Below are 26351 nucleotides of genomic sequence, written 5' to 3' on the forward strand. Positions count from 1 at the left end.
ACAACATCTTATCTACACCCATATATTCAGCTCAATTCCATGGAGTTTTGCCACTGACAAATTGGAACAAGATCAGTCCTTAATCATTAAAAAAACACACTTTTACTCGTGTTCTTCTGCACTTTATGCAATATATTATATCAGAATGGAAGAGACTACTTTTAAGGAATGAACAAGCATTTTGGTATACTCAACAGGATTCTGGATGACAAATTTCTAGTATAATAAATTGCTCACTCCATGGCAAATTCTTACATGCAGCCATTTTGCAAAAGTGTGTTTTATGGATTCTGTTTTTTCATGTATGGGCAAAAGAATATTTGTTTCCTGACATTTTTATATATTATTTTTCATTTAAAAGTTAGAAATTAGAAAAGAAAAGTCATCTGCTTTTCTCCTTCATGAGAAAAAATTAAAAAGAAAAAGTTTTTTAAATAAAATTCACTTGCAATCCAATTATAGTGCCTGAAATGAATCCTTGATATTGTACTTTTACTTCATTAAAGCTACATAAAAAGTAGGATTATCTATTTTATATAACCAAATAACTTTAAATGTTTTCTTCAATTATAATCCTGGAGGTAATAAATCTGTATTATTTATTATAAGACTAAATGAAGAAATGAGCACCTGAAATGTCACTTTAAAAGTGCTTATTTCTGATCCCTTCTGAAGAACTCCTTCTCACGTATCCCATAAGACTATTAACAAAGCTCATTATATTGATACACATTAGTATAAAGCAATATGCTGATTGTTATGTAAATCTGTAAAAATCCAGAGAGCACAAATAAAAACCACAAGTAGAATGGGATCATGTCAAAAAAGAAGTTCCTAACCAAATGCCAAATTCCACTGATCCACTTCTTATTGCCATCCTGATTCCCTAAATAGGAGGTGAGGAACCATTACAAATGAAATGTTTCTGCTTTTTTGTTTGTATATGAATGACACTGAAAAATGTTTTTTGTTTAACTGTTTTACCTGGCACTGGATCCTGATGCACTCACATCCCAGCACTTCAGGATATCTCTTACTAGGCCTTTGTATTATGAACAAGCCCATCTGAATAGGTATTACCATTCTGATCATCATGAACACTTTGGGTCAGGTTAAATTGCTCTCTTTGTCTCTCTTTGCTGAACTGTGAGCAGAAGCATCTGCCCAGCAGACTGTTAACCTGACATAAATTATCAGACAAGGCTACCACAACAGGAGGAGGAAGCTGAGGAAATGTGTGGGTTAGCAATCACCAAGCCTATTAAACTCCTTCGAAATCCCACCCTTTGGATTCACAATTTCTCATGTTTTGGCTTCACCAAGAGGCAGGTTGGTGAAGCAAGAGGATCTGTGAGAGTGTGAAAGGGATGACCCTGGAAACAAAATATTGGTTTTACATCGCAGGGTATCCGTTACAGGAGAATTTCCTCTGGCGCCAGCAGGTATTTGAGCAGGCATCTGGATGGATCCCAAAGGGGGGAAGGAAATGGAGATGGAAGTTTTTAGAGGGGATCAAGATGTTAAGCCTTAAAACTGTTTGAATGACCCACAACAACTAACCTGCGAGGCTTTATCTGCATGATGACTTCTGGTGATGTAGGGGGTTATGGTTGATTCCTTTTTTTCCTTCTTTTTTTCCCCCTAATTTTTTTTCTTGTTGGTGGGGAATTTCAGACAAGACTGCAGAAGGGAACCAGTAAAAGAATGCAAAGTCCACCCTCAATCAGTGATAAGGAAAATCATCTGATCCATCGCAGCCTCCTTTTCTCTGCACAGGACACATTGATCATACAGCTGATCCTGAGAGCTTTTTGCTGCACTCCCAGTGCTTTTCAAAACACTGTTAGGGGTGTGCTAACTGCAATCACAAAATGTTACTAAATGGACTCATAGAATTTTATCCTGCAGGCAAATTTTGTCAAATATTTGTTCTGCTTGGGCTTGGGAAAGAAAATCTTCCTTGGGGGTCTGAAGGCTGATTCATTAAATCTGAGCTGTCTGCTGAAGTGCTCAGTAAAAGTGACTCTGATTTATTTGGATTTGTCACTATAAAGGTCTCTGGAGACAGATATTTATCCTGTGGGATTCTTGACAAATTGGCCAAGTTGTCTGGGCAGTCCAGAAGGAGAGTGGTCTTCTTTGACCCCTCACATGGCCAGAGAACAGGTAATTACTTCCCCAATCACAAACATGCACCAAAATCACGTCGTTACCAAGACTTCTCTCCTCACCCAGAATGTGGTGATCTGAGTTTAGACAAGGACTCAGCTCTATACTTGATCTCACTGAAAGACACGTCTGAGATGAAAGTATGGTCTGTAGCTGTAGGAATAGGCAGATAATGGGATGGATTTATGCTGTTGAGGGCACATCCTGCTGAGCGGGACCGTAGGAAGGGTGTTTGTCCTGCTGTGGTCAGAATTTATAAAATACTTGATTCTAATGCTGAAAGGTCAGCTTGGACCCTAATTTTGTCAGTATATTTTAACACCCTCCCACCAGGGTGGACTAAGGCAGGCATCCTTCTAACTGCAAGATAGAAGAGATTGAGCTTGTCAAAAAGAAGAGAAGGGAATTTGCTGCTGTTTTCTTACAGTCCCACTTGTGTGATTTTCCCCACACCATAGTGTATAAGGTGGAGTAGTGTCTAGTGTCAGTCCTTTCCTTTAATTATCTGCTAGCCTAGCTGAGAGCTGTATAAACATATTCTGGTGTCTTGCAAGAAACAGATACTGCAAGTGCAACCATCATTCCCTTTTAACTCTTTCTGTCTGTCCTGCCTTTTGTTCTCCTCAGAATTTTATTAAACTGTCCAATAAAGTGCATGTTGGCCCAGTTTATTTTTGTCTGGCTTAAGCTACTGATTCATTTATAGTCGTCACAGGGAAATATGCACCTTCAGGACATGACTAAGGCCTCTTAAGATCTATGTTCCCTCTCAGATGTGTGCAAAATAAATTCAGGATGCCACATCCAGAATTATTGTTCCAAATTACTAGAATGGAGTTGCTAAGAAAAGCATAACTAAAGGGAAGCATAGGAAAAAATCTGGGACAATGACAGCCTGTCTTGGAGTAGGCTTGCCATTACTTAGGGGTTTTCACCTCTCAGCAAACAGTTCTCCCCATTCACACCCATGAGGTGAAAGAGAGGTTTGACTGATTTCAGGGTAGTAGCACAGGCCTGAAACATTCAAACTAGAGCTAAACAAGTTCAGTGACAGCTGAAATAAAGTATGGGGGGGATTAAACACAGTGTGATGGGGAATTCTGCACCAGGGACTGTCATTTGCAAGGGATACACACAGATGAGTTAGTCTCAGATTATATAACAGTGGAGTATTTGGGCCACAAATAAACCATTCCATAACCATTCTGTTGAGCATAAAAAATGGTGTCAAAGTAGCTAAAGTTCATACTAGAACCTCAGAAAGAAACACCATTTTTAAAAGGCATTGAGGGTGGGGGGTCAGTCTTGTAAAGGTAACAGCAATGGTCTCTTTACTTGGTGGTTGGATGACTTCAACCCAGAGGTTTTGCCTGGCAATCTGTCTTGCTAAAAGTCAGGGTAAGATAAACTGTACTCTGTCTCTGATTTCTGCAAGAAAGAAAACAATTGAACGACTGGTCATTCATCACTGAGCCACCCTCCCCCCTCTCCAACACCTTGTATTGGGTTGTATATTCTGGAGCTTTCCTCATCCATTTCTTCAAATGAAAACAAAAAATTAAAGTAGCAAGATATGTATTTTACAACTTTCCTGTAATAACAATAGTTCAGAATTGAAAGGGATAGATCAATAAAGAAATTACTTGACTATTATAATTGCATGCACATCATGTCACTTGTATCATTACATGCCATATGTACAAGTAAGTTTAGTATCAAAGGACCTCATGATATATTGCAGGGCCCAGTCTCTGCAACTGTGCTCATAAATACATTTACCTATTCATAAAGTTTGCATTTATTTTTGTATACTGAGGAGCTCAATCTCAGCTCAGATGCAGCTTATAGGGTTACAAATGTGTGCTTTGACCATCCAAATGCAGAAATTAGAGAATATTATTAGAGAAGTTTCCTTAGCAGCTTTAGTTAGATGAGTTATTTAAGTTGCTGAGAAACACAGCTGGACAGAACAAGCTGAAAAATGTAAAAATTTGCTGTGACACATGCAGTCTGAAAAGGGGAAGGGTGGCATACAATGATGGGAAACAAAAGTAGTCTTGATATATTATTGTAGGAAAAAGCAGTACCTTGTGTGAGAAGAAAACATCTAGGCTTGCTTTGATGAGCTGAGCGTATGCTTAGCTGTCAGGGAAGGAAAGGAAGCTCGACTCCTTCTAACAAAGCCAGCTTCATTCTGCTTGTGGTACAAAGTGCTCTGCTTTTGGTACCATACCTGCTGGCTGCTTCCCACAGCAAAAAGATGCTTCAGAGCACATTATCCTGCACACGACATGGCCACTGTACAGGTAAGTACCAGGAAAGTCTTAGCAAGCCATGAGGTGGAGTGGGGAAACTAAAAAATCACTCAGGAAGAAGATGGGATAAAAGCTGAGTTCTCTACAGCCTCACTGCACCCCAAGAGTCTGCATTAGCTCATGGTTCAAGGAAGTAAGACCCTTCATGGAAGAGACAATTAGTTACAAAAAGGCATAAAGAAGCCTAGTAATGGATTTTAACTCTCCTAAGGGAATCCTGTGTTTTTACTGGGGAAGGATTACAGGAAACCAAAGTAACACTTTATTTTTCTTCACAGAGAGCTTGGGGACTGTGGAGTAATTTAGTCAATGGTGATTTGCTACTCGTGCTATAGTGTTACCAATGATGGTACTCCTGGTCTGTTTATTAAACTTCTGGCTTGTCACTCATCACTAGCAGGATCAAAACTCATTGTTTTTCTTCCTATGAAAGCAACTTTTCTATCTTTCAGAATAACTATAAGGTTGAGAGATGAGTGCTTTCATCTAAAATCAAAGTCAGGCAAGTATCCATTTTGTAAGACATGTGAGCATAAAAATGTGCCAATGTAAACATCAGGTATCTGAGTGAAAAATGTTAATTGGCATTTCAAGAAATGAGGAGACATCACAAAGATATTTTAGGCTTTCAACATATTTGTAGTATTCTAACATCAATCATTTTCTTGCATCTATCAGGTTATTTATCTTAGCTACCCTCTGTATCCATTACCATAGTGCCTAAGCCCCTTGTAATGTTTCTGTAGGGCAGGGAAGTGTTCTCATCCCTGTTTTACCACTGAGAGACTGGAGCAGAAAGGATCCCACTTTTGTGGACACTTAGAAAGTCTGTAACATAGAAGAAAATCAATACACATATGCCAGCTCTCTGGCTAGAGTCTTAATGAAAGAAGAGGTTGTCTCTTTTAAATTAACCCGAGTTTGCACTTGGTTAATTTGCACCATAAATTGTAGAAGCAAAGATGTGTTAGACATGTCCTTGGCCATTAGCTGTAAGACTTATTCCACCAACACTTAGAAATGCAGGAACAAACCAGGGGCTTGCATCTTAAGAAGGGCTCTGGCTACACACTGCCAAGGAGAGATGAAAGACTACAGTGAGTCAGGGCATGGGAGGAAGAGGAATAGACAGATGATGTGTTCTATTGCTATGGGTGCTGCACCAGGCAGTTCACAGAACTGGAACCACCAGTTCTTCAGAACAAAACACAGCTCTCATCCTGGAGAGCCCAAGCTGGCTCCAGACACACCGTGTACACCCTATTGATGCTTGCACTGACTCCCTTTAAAGGCCCTGTGCTCAGACTGCCTGAGCAGCTCCCCAGTGATGGGTTCGCATGCATGGAAATCCTTTTTGAGGAATTAATTCACAGTGTTAAGAGAAAACTTGTGGGTGCAATGTTACACATCTTAACCACTCTGTGGAAATTTCAGTCAATCCAGCTCCTAGTGATGTACATCTTTGTTCAGGCCTTAGAGAATACATATCAAGATACTTGCCAACAAATTTTGGTATATGTTAATGGGATTATATGTGATATCTGGCAAATTTGCTACGTAATCCAAAAATCCTGCATGAGAATGAGAGACCTGCCTTATTTTGATGCAAAATTTGGCAAACAGAGGTCTATTGTTCAGGGTGGAAAAAGCTGAAATCATATGGAGATTGAAATAAAGCATCAAAATCCTTCCTTACTGTTTAAAATCAGGAGATTCTGGCTGACATACCTCTCCATACTAGCCTCAACCATCATCCCATCTGATATTAAAAAATTAACAAATACATATCTGAGTCCTAATCTGTTTTTTCTAAAAAAAAAAAAATTAAACAGGGCTGCTTTAATTCCTTGGAGCAGATGCCTTAACTTCCAGGCATTTAAAAAAAAAAACTTTCATTTTCTGCTTTGGATAGACTCAGAGAAGCTCATAGATGTTGTTTTGTACTTCCCCTTACAGAAATGTACAAGTGTGCTGGACCTGGCTAACAGAAGGTCTGATGACTCATCTCTCTGTTTTCCTCCTTTAACCAGCTTTCCTTCTGGGTTACTCACACCCCCAGTTAAGAACTGCATACTAGGGAGTCTGAGCATCACCCCAGATCTGTACACATAAAAGAAAAAAAGAGAAGCAGGGAGGAGAAAGAGACCCAGCCTGCCTTCACAGTCTGTACTTGAGGCTTTTTCCTCCCTCACTTCTGTACTTTCAGTTCTTTGGTCCTTTCTCAGCCTTGTGTGGGACTCCACTGCAACACATGTTTATGGTCTTCTTTGCATGCTATCCCTGGTTCATTGTCAAAACTATTTTTTTTTCCTCCAAGTTACTTAAATAGACTTTTATTATGTGCTTTTGCCATACTGCTTTCTAAAACAACACCATTTTCTATATGTATTATGAACTACGATACGCACCATAAAATCAGAGGACTGCACTGTGGCAAAGTGCCATGACCCCACTTTGGGGATGTTCCAGGAGCCCCGAGAGTCACAGTTTGTGAGGCATGTACAAGGCCTGTCAGAGTCAAAAGAAATGCACAGTGACTGTGGTCTTTCTGTGTCACTTGAGTAGGGTGTGTAATCTGCTTTCTCCTTTGTCTTTCCAGCTAACACTCCCATTTCAGACTCATCCACAATGCACACACTCTTCAGCTGACTGCTGAGTTGGTTGAACCCCTCTGTGTGATCACATACATGGATAGCTGAGTATTGCCAGTCTGCTGGTTTGTTATATCAGTATTTTTAGCCAAAATAGTTTTGCAGCTATGTCACTGCAGTCCGGCATGTGTTTTTAAAGGCTTAATGTGGCCACCTATGGTAAAATGCAAAGCCCCTGTGACAAATGGAGCTCAAGGGAGTCCAGCAGCACAAATTGTGGCCAACTCAATCTCTTCAATAGAGTAAAGCAGCCCACAAAGAGTGGGTTCCAGAATGTGATGTTTCACTTGGATGGGAACAGAGAACATAGCCCAACCTACTGTGTTTAATGATGGATGCTGTGGGAATCAGACTTCCAGAAATTGTGAGCACTTTAAGTGAATAGGAATTTCAGAAAATCTGTGTCTACGCACATACACATCATGCCATAAACCATGAGAGTTATAAAATCTTACCAGAATAGCTGACATTCTTCCTGCCACTCCCCTACAAAGTGTTTTTCTTTTCCAAACTTCCCTCTGAAAAAAGTCTTTTGTTTTCCAAAACTTGATCCAATGTGCTAATAACTGGAAGGCAAAGAGAACTTATTTCTTATCAACAAATTTCATGTCCTAAAGTCACAAAAATGCAAAGGATTAGGCAATAAAGAAACATCACAGAAAGAGATATTCAAAACAAAACAGTTATGCCTGCATTTTAATCCTTCCATGACTATTTTACATAAGATATATTGGCTTTTTTGCATATTTTTCTTTTGACCACTTCATAAAAGAGTCTCCAGTTTATAATGTAAAAATATTTCAGAGATGTATTCTGGAAGCAGTAGTAATGGCCTCTGCAACAGAGATCGAAGAGGATACCTCTCCTCATTGTCTGTGAGGAACAAATAATATAGGAATAAATTTGTAGAGGAATAAATAATAAACACGACACAGCCACTTAGGTTTCACTGAATATTCTGAGTTGGAAGGGACCCCCAAGGATCATCAAGTCCAACTCTTTAGTGAATGGCCCATACAGGGATCAAACCCTTGGCATTAACAGTCCCATCCTCTGACCAGCTGAGCTAATTTCTCCTAGGTTTGCTTCATACAAGCATCCTGCCAAAGGAGATTCACTAGCACATCTGTGAATAGCTCATTGAAAGCTTGGGCTGAGCTCTCATGTCAAGGATTAGCTGTCTTGTTTCTGCTTCAGTAACTTCTTTATCTTCTCTATCTGATATGGTTCTGGTGTACACAGGTTCTAAATCACAGCAAGACATTGCTTAACACAGCAGCATACCCAAAGCCCTCACCACAGATCTGGAATAGGAGGGGGATGTGAGTCACACCAGGATTTGATGAATTGATGATTAAGACTTGTCTTAACTCCTGATTAAGACACTGACCTTGTTGTAGGTATCTGTCTTAGGCATTAGGATATTTAATCATGGCTTTGCTTCTGTAGAGGCAGTTTTTGCTATTCTGGTTCATACACACTGGTTTGCCCTGTGAGCAGTCCTGTTGATTTTTGTGGAGCCACTCAAGGAAAAGGTACTGGGTGGAATAAGGCTGGCAGGTAAAAGTCATCCAGTAATTACATGAACAGGTACTCCCTGTGGTAAACAAAACACTGCTTACATCTGTCATATACTTTGTCATCAATGTGACAAAAAAGATTAAAATATTAAATCTGGAATTAGGTATTTTAAGTTTTGCAAAGTGTTTTTTCAATATCCACTGGAGAAATTTTTCTTGAACTTTATTTCACAGAGTTTCAATAGATTTGTGATATTTCAAGGTTTAAAAAAATCACATGAAATGGACTTATGCCTCCAGCACAATTTTCTACATAAATTTTCTTCAAATTACAGCTTATTCCCTTTTAAATTTTCTAATCAATAAGACTGAAAATTTTTCCATTCTAGGTATCCACAAAACCTTCAGCTTAAAATGAACAGAGAAGGAAATATTTTTGGTTTGTTTTTTTTTTTTTTCTCACAATAAACTATTCCAGAAAAGCCTTTCACAAGAAGCTCTTATTTTTCAGGGCTCTGAAGGAAGATACTGGGATTTCTCGGGGAGGGACAGTGATGCTGATGTCACATACAAATGTGTGATATCACCTTGGGCCAGTTCTTCTGGACATCCTTTTTACTCTCTTGGTAACAGTATTACTTTTTTTCTTTGTATTGCTTTATGTTATATTTCACAATGTCTTTTACCTTTCAAATTAAACTGAACAGAAACACATACATAGCACTGGAAATTAGACGTGAAAGAACTTCAGACCCTTCCCACTGTTACAAACAATTTTGAGCAATTTCCCTAGCACAGTTCATACTCTACAATATCTTATATTATTAATACTATTAGTGTTAGTTATTTGTATGTATTATATTATGGCATTATTTCACTTAAGGTATGCTAAGGTATGCTTCTAAAGTCCTTTTACCATTTCATTTGGTTTCTGGGTGAGACCAAGAGTAACCAGGAGAAATCTCAGTGCAACCAGGTTTTCTTTTTAAAGAGGCAACTTGAAAACAATGCAGTTGTATTTTTCTTACTGATTATTCTCAAACCTGGCTGAATACAGTCCATGATCAGCTGGCTGCCTGTGGGTGACTTCCTCAGTTATTCTCCAAATAATACACCTGTATTATACTTGGGCAAATAATTTCTAAACCAGCAACTGATTATGTTTTTCTCAGCTCTGGCTGAACTGAGTTTGTTCTTAGGTGACTGCTTAATATGTAATGAAAATATGGTGCCTTGATAAATGACACAGAAAATCAGAAAATAAACCAAGCTGTGTCATGCAAAACCATTAAACACTCGCAGAAAGCTTGGCCTCAAGTCCCAAAGCTGTTCTTAAATTACCATGTTACTCCTGCACAAGAAAGGGAAGACCGGAGGCATAAAAAGTGGGACTTCCTTTCTAGAGGGAAATTTGTAACCTGCCATAGACCAGCATAAGCCTATGTGAGATGTGTCCCTCATCTGACACCCATCAGACCAGGCATCCCGAATCTCTGTCCCCAACACCCCCAGCATGTCCCAAATGGCCTGTCTTAGTGGGTCTGTTACTTAGGAGTAAGAGAGAGATACATGGTCCTGCATAACCAGGGCACTGCAGAGGAGAAAGTAAACTACAGGATAAATCCACAGATTTGCACTGATGTTCCTCATGCCAGCATTTCAATTTCCTTTTTAAAACATGAATGAAGACACAAATGCACTGGAAAGGCCAAAAGGACTGTAGCTCCATCTGTCTTTCCCAGCCAGTTACTAACCCAGTGGCCAGTCTGCAGTACCACTCATCTGACTGGAGAAGCAAGGGGTTCCACCATTATCTGGGTAGCTGCAGCCACCCCAGTTTCACCATTCCCACAGGGCTGGGCTGGTTTCCACCCTGCCAGTCTCTAGTCCAAATCAGAAAGTGCTGTTCAGAAAATCAGGAAGACTGGGCTAAAGGTGAGGGGAAAAGGATTGAAACTGGGAGTCAGATTAGGGGTACAAGCCCTGGGCTTGCCAAGTGAGACATAGGAAGCAGCAAGACTGGAAAAGCAGAGGTTCAAGTTTGTAACAAACAAATAATGAAGTAGATTAGAAGATATGTTGTTTTTTTAACTCTGCCCATGCTGCCCCCCTTGGAGAGGGAATAATGGATAAATGTGTTAAGAGTGTATAACAGTTTGTATGCATAAAGAACTCAAAGTATATTATACTGTATGTATAACAGACACATATATGTATAATATGTATATGAGTATGCATCATATACATGCAGTAATCTCTGCAAAATTAATACAAAAAAAAATGTGCCCTGTGTCTCCTCAAATGTGTGTGGCCTTTATTAGGTCAATTTTAATGATCCTGAGTATTTAAAAATATAAAGAAGTAAAAACTACAAATGTGTGGAAATTCAAAAGGCTCATGGCACACATATATGCATACCTTGATATTCAGAATGCATATGTAGCAGCATAGTACAGGCATTTTTAAAGAGCCAGATCATTCCTTCTGCTTTTTACAACAAAAGTTTAGAAAGTACTAACATAAAGTTAAAAATGGAAAGGCTATAAGTATATATTGTTTTAGTTGTTTTGTCTTCTGGGAATTTCTGATGCTGAAATTCTGATGGAATTTTGTCGTCTCTGGTCATTCATGCTTAGAGACACAAGCAACTTCAACTTGGTTTTCTGTCATCCTTGCTCCAGCAAGAGTCTTTTAGCTCAGTTGTGGCATCAATCACTTGGACTATAAATCTCTGCAATGGATATGGCCATTTAAATCTCCACCTGCACAAACAACAATCAGGCCTAGAAAATAAGGAGACTCATAAATCTCCACACTGGTGATTATTGATATTTTGGACTTGCAACTGCAATGTTACTAAAAAAAAAAAAAAAAGTAAAAAAAAAAAGTAATTCATTAATTAGGACTGATATGCTGACAATCTGTTTAGTTTAGCTTATAAACAGAGAAAACACACACAAGGCGCAGTTAACACAACACAAATTTAGAAGTTAGTGAATTCTCAAGAGCCTAGGGCTTGGAGATATGCTATCTTAATGTATTTATCCTATTGTGAGTGGGAAGGTGTTATCTTCCAGACAAATGATAAAGAGGTGGTTTAAAGTTTAGATCTACTGTTTTTTCTTCTGGCTTACATGAGCCAAAGAAGAAAGATGGATCAAGAGATAGGCAAGACTTCCTTGCTGGCTATTAAAAATGACACTCTGCCTCCTACTGAAAATGTAATCTGCAGACAGTACACAGCACTCGACAGACATACCAGCTTGGCCCTCCACAGTTTTTGTTGGGTTTTTTAGTGCATTCAGAAAACTCTATGTGGTGCTTACACAGATCAGCAAGAGACTTTTCCTGTGGCTGCAGTGACTTTGGATTAACTATGAAACCACTGGTGACATCTGAGGCTGCACATTTTTTTCTGGAGCTATGTGAATCCTCAGATAAGCGAATAAGTGGAATTGCTCCTGCAATAAGAGCAGTCCCTGTGTGCAGTTCTTTAGCCCCTTGTGTTCAAAATCCCAACTGCAGGGCAACCTGTGAGGTTTCAGGAAGAGTGTGAGTAGGGAAGGAGCTATGGGAACAACTTCCTGATTCACTGGCCTCTTTGGGCTCCAAATGTGGATTTAGGAGACTATTTTACATGGAGGGGAAGAAGTGATAGCACAAAGTTAACTGTTTTCAAAAGCCTGCCCTGCTCAGACTGAATACACAAGTGCATAAGTTTGTAACATCAGCATAAGTCTGTTCATTCAAACCACACAGCAACCACTCACTCACACTTGTGGCAAAACCACTGGGAATGTTTGGCTTCAGGGGTTGCAGAGCCCGGCCTAATGCCCTCAGTCTCACAGGAGGGGCCTTATCCCTTATCTTGCTTCTTCATTCAGGCAAAACCCCTGACTTTTGAGCATGCACGAATCAGCAGACAAAACAGTCCACGGGTATGGAGGAATGAACCACTGACAACTGCTCAGCAAACCCAGTAAAGGTTTCTCTTCTGTGGGAACTCTACCATCCAATAACCCCCCACCCCCACCCCGTTTCCTTCACTTCATGCACACCCTTGCTGCCCTAGCCACAGCCACAAAGACCCTCCCCAGCAGAACAACACTCTCCCTCGGCTCAGTGGGGCTCACAGAGTGCTGGGATCTTGGCCGCTTGGCACACCTGTGGACCAGGAAGCCTCCGCAACATTCACAGCTGGGAAGACTCAGAGACCGACAGGGACCGGGACATGTCGGACGTCACCCCGGAAGGCTGGAAGAAGTCAGATCCTCCTGCCTCCAGCCCCTGGGCTGTGACGGCAAGGTCCACGCTGCTGGCCAGGCAGCGGAGCACTCCCTTCCTGGAATATGCAACTAGCTGGACAGGATGCGTTCGCAAATATAATCATCCACAAATCTCCCCCAGATTAGGTTACAGGACAGCGTTTCGACGGCACGCATTACAAAGCTCCCTGGAAGGCTTGGCTGGTGGATCTGCTGCTCTCTCTGCTCATGACCCATTTTGGCTTTCATCAAGAATCATGACACCAGCTGCCTGGGTCATCTAGGAGGCAGAGAGGGGGAGAGCAACCCTGGGCTGTAAAGGGAAGTGGGGAAGGAAAAGAGAAGGAGGAGAAGGAGAAAGGAGGAGGAGGAAGAAGGGGGAGGATAGAAAGACAGAGCACAGGGAGAGAGAGTAAGTAAGTTGTTTTAGTCCAGTTGTGAAGATTTGAATCCCAGTTCCGTGCTCTCGGCAAAGGCTTGCTGGGATACTTCATTCCCTGTCCTGTGCAAAGGTCTGTGATTGGGGATGTGGTGTGCTCAGTGGGCAGGGCCCCTCCCCTGGGCTGGATCCGCCTCTCTTATCCCCCAGATAAATTACTAGTGTCCTCACTAAATTCCTCGGCTTTCTCTCTCCCTCTCTCTCTCCCTCTCTCACACAATCTCACTCCCTCCCTCAAACACAGGCAAAGCGGGGTTGGGGGGCGGGAGGGCGGGGATCCTCTCTGGACTGGTATTGTGCCTTAGTCCTGGGCGGGGAGGGAAGGGGAGGAAAATAGTGGCGCCCCTTCTCTCCTACGCCGCCTTGAAACAGATTTGAGGAGCTGCCCTTCTTCCCCCCCTCCCCCCTTTCCTGCTGGTCGTTTGGCATCTTCCAGACCATGTCCACTGGGTCCCTCAGTGATGTGGAAGATCTGCAGGAGGTGGAGATGCTGGAGTGCGATGGCCTGAAAATGGATACTAACAAAGAGTTTGGGGCGTCCACCGAGAGCAACGAGGAGGGATCCAATGGCGAGAATGGCTCGCCTCAGAAGGGGAGAGGGGCCTCGGGCAAGAGGAAAAAAGCTCCCCCCAAGAAGAGCCCTTTAAATGGAGTGAGCCAGGAGGGAAAGCAGGTACAGAGAAATGCTGCCAACGCCAGAGAGAGGGCAAGGATGAGGGTCCTTAGCAAAGCCTTCTCCAGGCTTAAGACCACCCTACCCTGGGTGCCCCCAGACACCAAACTTTCCAAACTGGACACCTTGAGGTTGGCCTCCAGCTACATCGCTCACCTGAGGCAGATCCTGGCCAATGACAAGTATGAGAACGGCTACATCCACCCAGTCAACTTGGTAAGTCAGAGTCCGCCGAGGACAGGCACTCCGTGCGTGTGCGTGGGGAGAGGTGGGCGAGGGGCTGGCATGGGGCATGTGCGGGGACAAAACTTTGCTGTGCTTCTCACAGAGAGCCTGCTGCCACTGGGGTGGAAAGCGGTGCTGTACAAGGGGACAGGCTCCCTGTGCCCTGAGCACCAAGCCTCCTAGGCCCCCTCTGCTGCTCCTAGCAATCCCTTCCAGGAGACAGGCAGCCACGCTGGCCACAAATAAGCAGGAGCAGGCTTTATACTTTACTGCCTGTGAAATGACTGAGAAACCACAGAGGCTTTCTACCTGCAAGCGGGCAGGTATAGGAATTTGGGTAGAAAAGGGTGTGTTTGAGGAAGGACCCAGGATTTATTCTTATCCTGTGTTTCTACCTCAGTGTTTCCTGACACAATACTGTCCCCAGGCCCTAACTTTTCAAATGCAGGATTCTTGGGGTTCTGTGCTCAACTGTTCAGGTTTGCTGCATCCAGGAAATTTATCCTATACCTGTAAACTAGCACAGGAGAAATAAATACCAATGCAGACTCCCCAGAGGAGGTGTCTGCCCCAGGCACACTCCACAATGCCTCTCCCTGGGCTGTGTGGTGTCCCTCCTGCTGCTCCCACCACATAAAGTTTTCCCGAGCAGCCCTGGATCTCCTGACCATACCCGGCCGCCAGAAATATCCAGTTTCCAGCTCTAAAAATATACACAAATTATGTAAACCAGGGGTAAGCAAGATCTGCCTAGGCTCTTTTTAGACATACAGCCTTTATGCTGCCCACACGTGCAGACCCTGACTCATAAATGGATCACAGAGGGGAGCTGGGGACGTTTCACTGAGGTCAGACTCTGCCTTTTGAGCTCTGGACTCTGGGGAAAAGAACGTTACCCACTCTGTCAGCTGCTAAGGGCCTGGGAGATAATTTTTGATTAAAAACAAAATCCTCAGCGCAACAACACAGGAAAAAAAACCCAAAACCAGCACCCAATAGGTATAACCTCCCTCCTCTTCTGCACAAGAGGCACACCAAAACATGCTCCCCGAGCCGCGGGAGACCAGGGAGAGCGGCCGGGGCGCTGCCGGGGCCCCAGGCAGCTCCTGTGCCCGGGGTAGCGCGGCGAGGCGTGAGGAGGCTCCCGCGGCTCGGAGCCCCCACGCCCGTCTCGACCAAAGCCGAGGGGTGCCTGCGGCGATTATACCGGGGGCATGCGAATGTGCCGCAGCCGGGCGGCTCCTTTCTCCCTCCCTTCTGGGAGAGAGAAAGCCGTCCCGAGGATGCCCGGTGGGACCACCGGGGCTGAGGCAAAGCGGCATCAGCCGCCGGGGAAAGGCAAAAGGGTCCTTGCCGAAGCCAGCGGCAACTGCCCCGGCCTGAGCCCCGCTCTGCGCTGCCCGAAGTGGACTCAGGTGGGGAATGCCGGGCTCGGTCCACCCGGACGCTCCTGAGCCGGACCCGCTGTCGGTATGAGCGTTGCAATGTGCATTTCTCCATGTGTAACCCCCTTCCCACTCGTGTCTTTTCCTGGCTACAGACTTGGCCTTTTATGGTAGCCGGCAAACCCGAGAGTGACCTGAAAGAAGTGGTGAACACAAACCGCTTGTGCGGCCCGACGGCATCCTGAGCCCCGCGGCCGGGCCAGCAGCGTCCGTCCCGGCGCGGCCGTGGAGCGGGCGGCGGGGCGGGCAGGGACCCGCCGCGGCCCCGCCGCTGCCCCGGGCCCCGGCAGAGCCACGGGGAGAGCCGCTCTCCCGGCGCAGAGGAGACCAAATATGCCCTAGGAAAGACTCCATCCACCCCGAGAGATCCTGACTCTATTTAACTTTATTAAATGCGTGTACAGTCGAGTGTCCTGCAACCACAGCCTTGCTGGTTCAAGAGCTACTAGAGAAAAGACAGAGATCAAACAAAACCTACCCCGCGTGTATCTTTTGTCTGAGACCTGTGAAATATGTAGATGCCTAGAAAAACTGACTTTGACAGTCATCTCTATGAAGTAATTCACCCTAAAGATATATAGATATATTTTCTTCAAGCAGATTCTGCTCTATTTCTGTGAATAAACCTTCCTTTCTACTGAACACGGAGCGGTGTTAAGTGTTCGTTTGAGACTCTCGGGCTCGGCGGGGGAAGGACCGAGCCTCCGCCGGCTCCGCCGCTCCACGAAGCGGCCGCGCTGCGGGGATCCCGTCTCTCCGCCCCGGGCCACAGGAGGTCTGCTTCCCCGGAGCTATAGACCTGGAGCACACTCCTGGGGGAGGGGGAGACCGGGTCCGCAGCTCGCCGCGGGAGCCCGGCCCGGCTCCGCAGCCCGGCGCCCGGGCGCTGCGGGAGCCGCCCCCGCCGCTCCGGCCGCTCCGCTCCGCGGGGACAGGAACAGTGATCTATTGATGAAGTACAGTCGGTCCTCAGCGCCGGGAATTTTTAACTTAAACATCTCCTCTCTATCGATCAGCGCACCCGTGGGAGATGAGGCTGAGATAAACAGGAGTGCGGGGCGCTCCCCCTGCACCGGCAGCGGCCGCCGGCAGCTGATGCGCCAGATCCCACCGCGCTGTTTAATGTTTCAGGGTTATGACCGCACTGTTTACAAGATGTCTTCGGTTATTTATACTGTTATTATTAGCACAGGGGCTTTAAATTTCCGCCTCACTTGCTCTTTCAATACCAGCCCTCGGTTCCGTTTGATACCTGGGTACTTTCTTGCCGAAAGCGGGAGAGGGGCAGCAGGGGCTGCAGGGCCGTCCCCCGGACCAAGCCGGCTCTCCGTCCCTGCTAGTTGCGGGGGCCGGCGGCAGGACCCGGGGCGCGGTCACAGGCAGCGAGGGGGCCACAGACCCTCCCGGGGGCTCCTTCCCCGGGGTATCCCCCGCAGGCCGGTGTTGAGCTGCCTCGGGCATCCGTGCAGCCTGGATTGTGTTAATTCTCATCCCCCACTTTCCCCCGAGATAACTGGATGAGGTGGCGCGTCCTCCAGGCGACCCAAATTCACCAGTCGGGTTCATGCGTGGGCTAGGTTAGCTTTAATTAAAGCAACTCACTGTGAACCGAGGACTGTGCAAACATCTCAACCCTCATTATGAAAAGGGCCAGGGCCTGCTGTATCATCCTAATGGTTCTGAAGGGGAGAGCTGTTTAATTTCACTTTTGTGCAGCTTTATCCCTATGGCACACAATTAAGAGCAGACCTCTGTGCCTGGCCTCACCGTGCGCAACCTCACTGTTGTGGACGGGACTGCACCAGGTGAGACGTGCACTTACACACAGGGCCTTGACCGACCTTGCGGCCACACACAGACCCTGGACAGCCACAGCTTTTGCTGAAGAGACAAGCAGCTCTGGTAACCACGGCTGTACAGGCTGATTTGCCGATTTCTTTGCCACAGGCACTGGGAAATTCAGTGGGAATTGCTGGTCTATTTAGGGGAGACAGAATAGAGCCCCTGGCCTTAAGCTGAGTGCAGGTGACTGATACAGCAAACACACAATTGAACCTCTAAATTTACTCACTGAATTGACAGTAACTATTGGATTTAACCACTCAAAATCTCAATTTAAATCCATACTAACTGGTCAAGATTCATAGCAAGGTGCTGATTTCCTTCTAAAAAGCAGAAATTGATACGCATCTGAGATGCGCATAAAATTGAGTTAAATTCTGAATATTTTAACACATGCTTCTTTACCACCCTGTCTTGCAATTCTTGCTAACTGCACTCAGCACCTTCCTAGCTAATTAACCATGTGCAGTGTTCATTCGCCACCTGAAATGCAACACTGAAGAAAGGGAAGGGAGGAATATAATGGTACCCCGTCAAAAGTGAGGAAGACAGCTGCAAGCATGTGCCAAAAGCTGCAGGAACAGTAAGTGCTGAAGATGCTTACTGTGTACATGCCAGCAGCAGACACCACTGCTTCTCGTACTGCTGGTTTCTTTATCTAGCAGTCTACATTGCAATTTTCTTGGGGACTAAACTATTCCTCGAGCACCCTGCACCTCCTCAGCCCTTGCCTCTGAGCAACAGTTCAGCAACAAGGAAACAAAAAGCAACAAGAAATGAACAAAAGCAGCCAGCAGCACACAGAAAGGTAAATAATGACTTTACTCTGACTGTAAAACAATTAGTGGCTTTATCTCAATTTTGAAGACAATGAACATATTTTCCAGAGTCATTTATGTGGCTGGGAACTTCTAGTCCACTGACCTCTTGTGTTAAGGGCACAGACCCGACAGTAATGGCACAGTGCTGGCAGCTGGCTTCAACAGCCCAAGTTTCTTAGATGAATTAAGAGTTCTACTACGCACTTCAAGAGAACAATGAATGAAATTATTCTACCCTGCTGCTGAGTGCAATTTTACGGCAAAATATTTGCAAACAAAAAATGTATGTTTAGTCTGACTGAAGCAATTTATACTTTTGAAAGGAACTTGCAAATGTGCTAAGGAAAAGAGGGAGCAGGCTTAAATATTGATGTCAATGACCTTAAAGAACATATTTTGTTTGCTTTTTTGCTTTTCTGTACAAAGTGATGCATTTTATTATTTACCAAAATATACTTATACCCCTTTTTCATGTGGAAAAAAAAGTTGACTTGGTTTATCTTTTTGTATCTACAGGGATGTAGATGCAGCTGTGTGAGTGTCTGTATACATTCCCTCCTAGTAATGTTTGAACTCATTGCCTGATTTCAGCTAGATTTGACAGAGGTCTCAAAGATAACTAAGTTACTATAATTTTTAATATTTCTTTGTGTGTGTGAAAACAGGCAGCTGAGTAAAGAAAAAGTCAATAAATTTTACAACTGAAGGCAGGGTTTCAACATGAGCTCAGCCTTTATTGGCTACAAGAGCATATAGAGTAGTGTCAGCTGTAGATGAAGCTCCAAATGCTGTTTCAGTCACAGGACATAAGTTCATAGAAAACTCGCTTATGGACATACGTATTTTAAGACAAGAACTTTATAAAAGCTGTTTAGTTCCATTTGATTTTAATATTAGTATTTGTTTCTTTGTTTCTTTGTAAAGAAACCGGTTTCAACCCAACTACTTCATGACCATTTTTCAATTCAGCTAGAGACTAGCAAATCCTTTATTTGCAGTGCGGACTCAATGCTCAGGCTCCTGGGTTTGGTACTGACATTGTGCTCCTTCGCGGAAGCTTTCACAGTCTCTAAGGTCTTACAGAAAGTACCTTCAGGCTTATCTTATTCTCCCACTGGGATGGAAATCTGCCAGCCTGAAGCATCAGCATAGCAAGAAATTCACTTTGCAGACACCTGCAAAATGCCGGGCTGCTCTGGGTGCTGGCTGGGGCAGTGAGGCCACAGTGCCGGTCGTGCCCCCAAACGTCAAGGTGCATCAGGAGAACATGTGCAAGATAGCCTATTTCTTAAAGTGACTCCGAGGTCAAAATTCCCAGCTCACCTCAGAAAATAAAAGACACAGAAAATCTGTGTTGTTTCTTCTGTAGGGAAGCGGTTTGAATCCTAGACATAATGATAAGATCACAAGCACAGCTTTGCTTGACGTATTTGTATTTGCAACCCCTCAGCTGTGTCTGCCTGAAAAAAGCTTGTTTCCTTTTAACAAATCACATATATTTTTCAAAAGGCAATTTTTGCCAAAACCCTTTTGTCTTTTCCTCTCATTATAATTTTTAGTTAAAAAATTTAAAATATGCAAAATACATTGGCTAATTGCAGGTTATAAACTTCCTAAAAGAGAACAAAACTTACACATATCTAGTGGAGTGGAGGGTATAATCTGATAAAATTGACGGATATTTTAATTTTTGCCTGGATATCTGAATGCAGATTAGGCTCCCAAAAGGGACAGGATTACAAAAGAAATTTCAATTACATTGACAAAATTTTTATTTCAATGAAATTGAAGCTGGTAGCAGCAAACAACCAAGCATTCTGTAATTGCTATGTATATACATACCTGGAAAATCCTCCATACAGAATTTCTTCAACAGTCAGATTCAAATTGTTTGTGTTCATTGCTGGCCCATGTAGCACTGACTATTCCCATATTAAGGCTGTGCTATCAAATGCAGACCCACAGGCTAAATACCATCTTGTGCTCACTATTCAGCCACAGGTTGTTTCATGCTCTTCAGCCCAGCATAGTTCATGGATGGGAAGTGGCACAACCAGAAATAATGGCACTTTTCTGTTGCTAGTGCTGCAAAGCTACTGATGTGTTATGGCTTAGGGAATTTCTGCAATTCTGAGATGCCATAGGTCTGACCTAAGTTATGCTCCAAGAATTTATGCTCCAAGGATAGGGAAAATCCATGTGTTACCTTTGGGAGGACCGTTGCCAGAAGACTGTGAAACCAGCAAAATTCTGCAAGTAACTGGTTTCAGTTTAGACACTGGTGTCTCCGAGTATAAAACTGATGTTGAATAGGTCCAGGCATGGAAGTCATCCCATTTCCCAAATGCGGCACGGACATACCCTAGGGTCACAACAGTCCAGGGATGACGCATTTTCTTGCCTTAGGGTTTTGCCCTTAAACTGAAACTTGTAAACAGATGAAACGCGTTTTTAAGCCAACGCGCAGGCGTGCACTGTTACACCATCCTCAAAGCCTCCTTGCAGGGAAAAAAAAGATCATAACAAAAGCAAGAAAATAAAAACCAGTGCAAATCCTTCCTTCACTTTAAAATTTAAGAGGTCCTTCTCTTTGAGCAAAGAAAAAACCCCAATCCTTATTTAGACCTCAGGCTGTTGTGTAAACTATTAGACCATATCCAACTGTAAATATGGATTATCTACAGTCTTGAGTTTTCTCTCGGTTGTTTACAAGTTGTTTAAGAAACAAGGATCAGAAACACTAGGGAAAGAAAGCAAGGGTATAGCTACACAGCTAGGAGACACAAAGAAAGGGAGAAAAAGGCATAGAATGATTCCTCTTCCTCTGGTCACTACAGCTCAGTCCTTGCAGCAGGATGGGTTCAGGAAGGGAGGAACTATCAGCAGCTCCATCACAGACGGGTGGAGCCAGACCACCGGGGAGATGGAAACCAGGAGGTTGAGAGCTGCAGCTGCCTTTTCCTGGGAGGAACATCTGTGAAAGCCTGCACGGCAGCAGCAGGGGAGGAGGAGTGGGCACAGGCAGAGAGCGTTCCCAGGGATGTGCTCACACAGATAACTGTCCCTGGATGGTTTCCCAGGCTGCTGCAGCAGCACTTCCCTCCCCTGTCAGGGAAGAGGCAAAGACCATCGTGTGAGACAAGCAATCCAAGTGTCAGCACAGCCTCTTGCTGCAGCATCCTGTTTCCTGTGATGCTTTTTGATGGCCGAGTTGACCAGAATGGGAACAGTTCTTCCTTGCTGATAATATGTTGGTTTTTTTCTTACATAGGGACTTTTACGCTCTTGGCATCTCAGAGTCCATACACAAAGTACACAGAAGACAGGAGTCATCTTGCAGCATTTGGCTGTCCCCTCATGACCAAATGTTCTTCTACAGGAGGCTGCTGCTATTGTTATACAGATGGGAAGAAAAAAAGATGACAAATGACTGGCTGAAGGCTCACACCGAAGTTTGGAATAGGCTTGCACCAGTGCACAAACCTGCGGGCTGTCCTCTTAGGCACACTGAAATCAGCAGGGATGTTTGCTCTTTGAACTCAGTACAAAGATAGGAATCAGTAAGGTGTGGGGAGTGATCCTCTCAGGCTGGATATCTGTATCTATATCACTTACTAGAACAGATAAAGCAGGTTATGGACCATGCTCTGCTTCCAACAGTCAGTGCCGTGGCTGGGCACACATTCTCACAGACCTGAGTTTTATTCTACTCACCAAAGGTTAAGAACAGTCCCTGGCATATGGTACCCCAAAACCATGCTTGGATACTTTCTGGGAAAGTCAAACAGGCCAAAGGCATAGCAAGGACCTTGCTAAAACCCAAACACAAAGAAAGATAAGCCTCAGCCTTGTTTTATTTATCAGTGTTACTTCAGCCTTAGAAACTACAGCAATTGAGATACTTGATGCCTTTTTCTCGCTGCAGTCTCATGCTCTTCTCACTTGTTTTCTAGATCAAACTGCTTTCTTCTTTTATGGGCCAAAAATTCTTTGTGGGGACCCTCTTTGCTATTTGTATCTCACAACTCATATACATGAAGACTAAAGGTGACTGGGAGCAAAAGGCCAAGTTCAAGAACAAGCATAACATGAGATTTAAATATTATACCCTAAATTACAACATTGAAAACCTCTGTTCATTTGTTACCTAACTCTGCAGTACCTTTTCTACCTGATTTGTGAGTTGCCTGACATCAACATTTGAATATATGCCCTCATAGTATCTCTTTCTCACCATTGTCAATTAGCATCAAGTTAAGCTCATTCCAAGATCTGGAATTGAGATATTCTCTAATTAAATCCATGGGAATAATTCAGAGAGCAGTAGGTGCTGTCTGCACATGCTTAACATTGTTCTGCTGGGGTAGGTAGGAAGCAAGCTGGACAGGGGGAGCAGAGGCCAGCACCCTCAGTTTGGCTGCAGATAGACACAGCACTGTAGGGAAGCTGCTAAGGAACTAACATTACTGTCTTCCCACAAACATTTCTTCCTCATTTCCCTCACACTCAGCCTATTTTCACCACGCTTCTCTCTTAACTGCCAGCAGAAGTCAGCATGCATAATCTGTAAATACCATTCAGTCATAGAGGCTGAAATGACAGATCTGTATTAAATTATTGCAAAGTTTGCTAAAGAGAAGTCTCATTCTGATACTTCGACTTTTATGTTGAGGTACTTCACTGCCATTTTCTTAATATGCTTATTTTAAAGTATACCTAGCAATATGCAATTATGCAATATACAGATATACACACTATGCAATATATATATATACACTATATAAAAATGTGACAAATATTTACATACTATGTAGTAACTATATTTATCTCTTCTATAAACAAACATATAAAATAATACATATTGTAAAATTAAACAATGTTTGAATATTGTGGAGCTAGTATAAGTGCCACTTACAGCAAGGAGGTAACTGTTCAACAGAGCTGGCATGAGTTATCACGCTGTACATCATCAGAGAGGTGTGAGAAGGCACAGCTGAGTTTACTGTTTCACCTGATAAACTAAGCCCTGGAGCAAAGGATTCCCTCCCTGGCTGACTTCTTGCTCATTCCCTGATGGCTGCCAGCCTGGGAGATGTCTCATAATTAACCTGCAGTATCAAGGTCATTTCCATGGAACATCCATGACACTGGTTGCTCCTGGTTACTTCCTCTTCAAACACGAATACTTTAATGCAGTCTTCCACTGAGACACCACAGTATTACAACACAGCTGCACAAAACTCTCCAGCCAGCCTTCATTGTGGGCTGCCTCAGGGGGCCATCCAGCTTTCTTCTCTCCCCACTATACTTTCCCATAGTCTACCTTGCACAGGATTTTATCTGATAGAAAGTTAATCCTGTAAAAATAGAAAACTTCAGATAATGAAGCATTTGCTTCAGTCTAAAGAGTGATTTCCTTTTACAGGAACCTGAAGCTACAGCTGAACAACAACATAATGAAAATGCATCTTCATTCCGCCTCACTGCTGTAATTACTGAACAAAAACCATGTGCAGTGTCCTAAAGTTCAGTTACCTTGGTTTTACTGCCCTCTTACTGATAGTCCCAAGCAGCCCACAATTCCATGCTGCAGACTGTCCAAGCACAGGAAACACCCTCCCCACATCTCCATCTCCTCTTCATTTTCCAAACAAGAGATTGCAAAATAAAGGCATAGGAGAACTAAACCATGTAGTAAGGAAGTGACAGAAATGGCCTCTGTGCCTTCTCTGTCTGACGTCAAACAGCATCAGGTAAGTTAGAACCTCAAGAAGATCCACATCCTTGGCATCTCAGTCATACTAGTGAAGGCAGCCATGCAGCCAAGTTAGAGTTGCATGGAAGAATGGACACCAGGAAGAGGAGAAGGCAAGGAGAAGACAACCAATTTTGTAAACTATATAGGTATAGAATAAAATTGCAGCACAACCGATAAACTTACAAGTCAGGTGCCAAATCACCTTATTTGCATTCCACGTTTATGTGATCATAGCTACTTGCTTATATTTGCACATTTGCCAAATATATATCTAAAGATGCAATCTTCAAAACATGTCCTAGTCTAAACAGGAAAAGCTCAGGCTGACAAAGCAGTCAAAACTTTGAAATGATAAGGGTTCATCTCTTCATCAGCAAAAATAATTTTCCCAACATCCAAGAATGACTGCACTATTCTAAGGAGTATGTGCTAGAAAAAGTTACACCTTGAAAAGAGCAAGCATGTGGAGACAGGCCGTGGTAGTGTGTGCTTGCAGACATTTTGTTTTGAATTTCTCCAGACCTTTAAGGTTATGCTGAAAAAAACATAAGCTTAATCAAAATTCAAGCAAAATCAGGGTTTATAAAGATTTTCTTCATAACTTGCCGATGTGATCAGCTATTCAGAAAAAAAATAAATCAGCATCTGTTGTGATACAGCCATCCAGAGCCTGAAAGAACTGTCAGAGCGAAGACATCACACCACTCTACCCCACTTTGGCTGTGTGATTGTAATGACTCAGAGCCTGAAGCCCATAAAGAACAAAACCAGCCTTAAGGCACTCTGTAAAAATGCTGGCGATCCCGTGCAGAGTATCTGAACTATGGTAAATCAGAGTCCTGGTTTCCAAAGCCATGCCTGGCTCGCCTGTGTTCACCCGAAGGCGGGGATCGGTGTCTGTAGGAAGCCACAGGGTGGCAGCGCTGCCCCACGCCGGAGTGGGAGAGACAAAGCATGTCCTCGCAGCCGATTCGGAGAACTTGAAATCCCTATTTTTGACAAGCGAACCTAGTCATGCATTTCAAGGATTAAACTGAATCTAGCAGAAGAAAACACGCCAACTCTAAAGAATTCAAAATTTAAATTTCATAGTGTTCCTTCCTTTTATCCTAATTAAATTTTCCTACCACATCATATAAGCGAAGTACATAATTACAGAATCTCAGTTTCAGAAAATTTTCAATTCAGTGAATACTCTGCAGTACACCCATATAAATATACAATTATGTAATTTTCATATGGAGACCAATATTCTTTCTAAACTTGAAGTCAACTTGACATCTGTTTCATTCCTCAGCCTGGGTAGTGAGTCCTTAATGGGCCACCTTGCAGGCACATTCCTGGGCTCCCATGTGAAGCACAACAGCTTTTCCAAGAGAAAATGTAACTGTAGCTGAAAGGTAGCGCATCACAGGCTCTACTCCCTACAGACAGCACAGGTGGGACAGTGCCAGGTTTAGAGGACTGTCCTGGACAGAGAGAACCAGTGCTATCCAGGCACCCACACTGTGTCCACATGTCCCATTCTGTCTGTTCTGTTCCCCTAAGTGTGCACCATGCAGTGACCAGATTCCTGCTGCAGTGCAACATGCATGCACGGAGCAGCAATCGCTGCAGCGAGCCCTGCTGGCTCCTGTCAGGCCAAGGCTGACCGCTCGGGCCACTCAGAGTGTGGGCAGCGGCCAGGCCAGAGACCAGGGGGCTGCGGCAAGCTGAGGAGGGGCCAAGGCCCACAGCAATGCCTGGTGCGTGTTCACAGAGTCTGAGCCGAAAACTGCATCAGCCCTCCAGCGGCTCCGCTGGCAAAGGCGCTGCCTCGGACGTGGTCGAGCTGGAGCCTTTTATCAGTTCTACAAGCTTTAGGACACGAGACAATGGCAGAAAATGATGCACAGGAAGTTCCAGCTGAACGTGAGGAAGAACTTCTTTACTGTGCGGCTGATCGCGCACTGGAACAGATTGTCCAGAGAGGCTGTGGAGTCTCCCTCACCGGAGATACTCAAGAACCGTCCGGACACAGTTCTGTGCCCTGTGCTCTGGGACGACCCTGCTTGAGCAGGGAGGTCGGACCAGATGACCCACCGCGGTCCCTTCCGCCGTGCCGCGCTCTGCGAGCCGCGCGGAGCCGCTCACGGCGGGCCCGTCCCGGGGCGCACCGCGGCTCCGGGGGCGGCGGACGACAGCGGAAGCGCCGCAAGCGCGGCCCCCTCCGTCCCCTCCTCCCTCCC

The 26351-nt window shown here is 44.1% G+C and overlaps 1 protein-coding gene across 2 annotated transcripts; it reads left to right on the forward strand.

The window, feature by feature from the left end:
• Nucleotides 1–12952: 12952 nt before the first annotated feature.
• On the forward strand, nucleotides 12953–16344 carry TCF21 (transcription factor 21). Of its 2 annotated transcripts, none has more exons than XM_064415846.1 (3): nucleotides 12953–13432; nucleotides 13796–14248; nucleotides 15798–16344. In XM_064415846.1, exons 2-3 carry the CDS (start codon nucleotides 13799–13801, stop codon nucleotides 15885–15887), a joined length of 540 nt encoding a protein of 179 aa, XP_064271916.1. In that variant the 5' UTR covers nucleotides 12953–13432; nucleotides 13796–13798; the 3' UTR covers nucleotides 15888–16344. The 2 variants fall into 2 exon arrangements, with proteins under 2 accessions (XP_064271916.1, XP_064271917.1); XM_064415847.1 differs by having other exon boundaries at nucleotides 12953–13332.
• The last annotated feature ends 10007 nt before the right edge of the window (nucleotides 16345–26351 follow it).

The sequence above is a fragment of the Passer domesticus genome, chromosome 3 (genome assembly GCF_036417665.1).
Source record: "Passer domesticus isolate bPasDom1 chromosome 3, bPasDom1.hap1, whole genome shotgun sequence".
Classification (NCBI taxonomy): Eukaryota; Metazoa; Chordata; class Aves; order Passeriformes; family Passeridae; genus Passer; species Passer domesticus.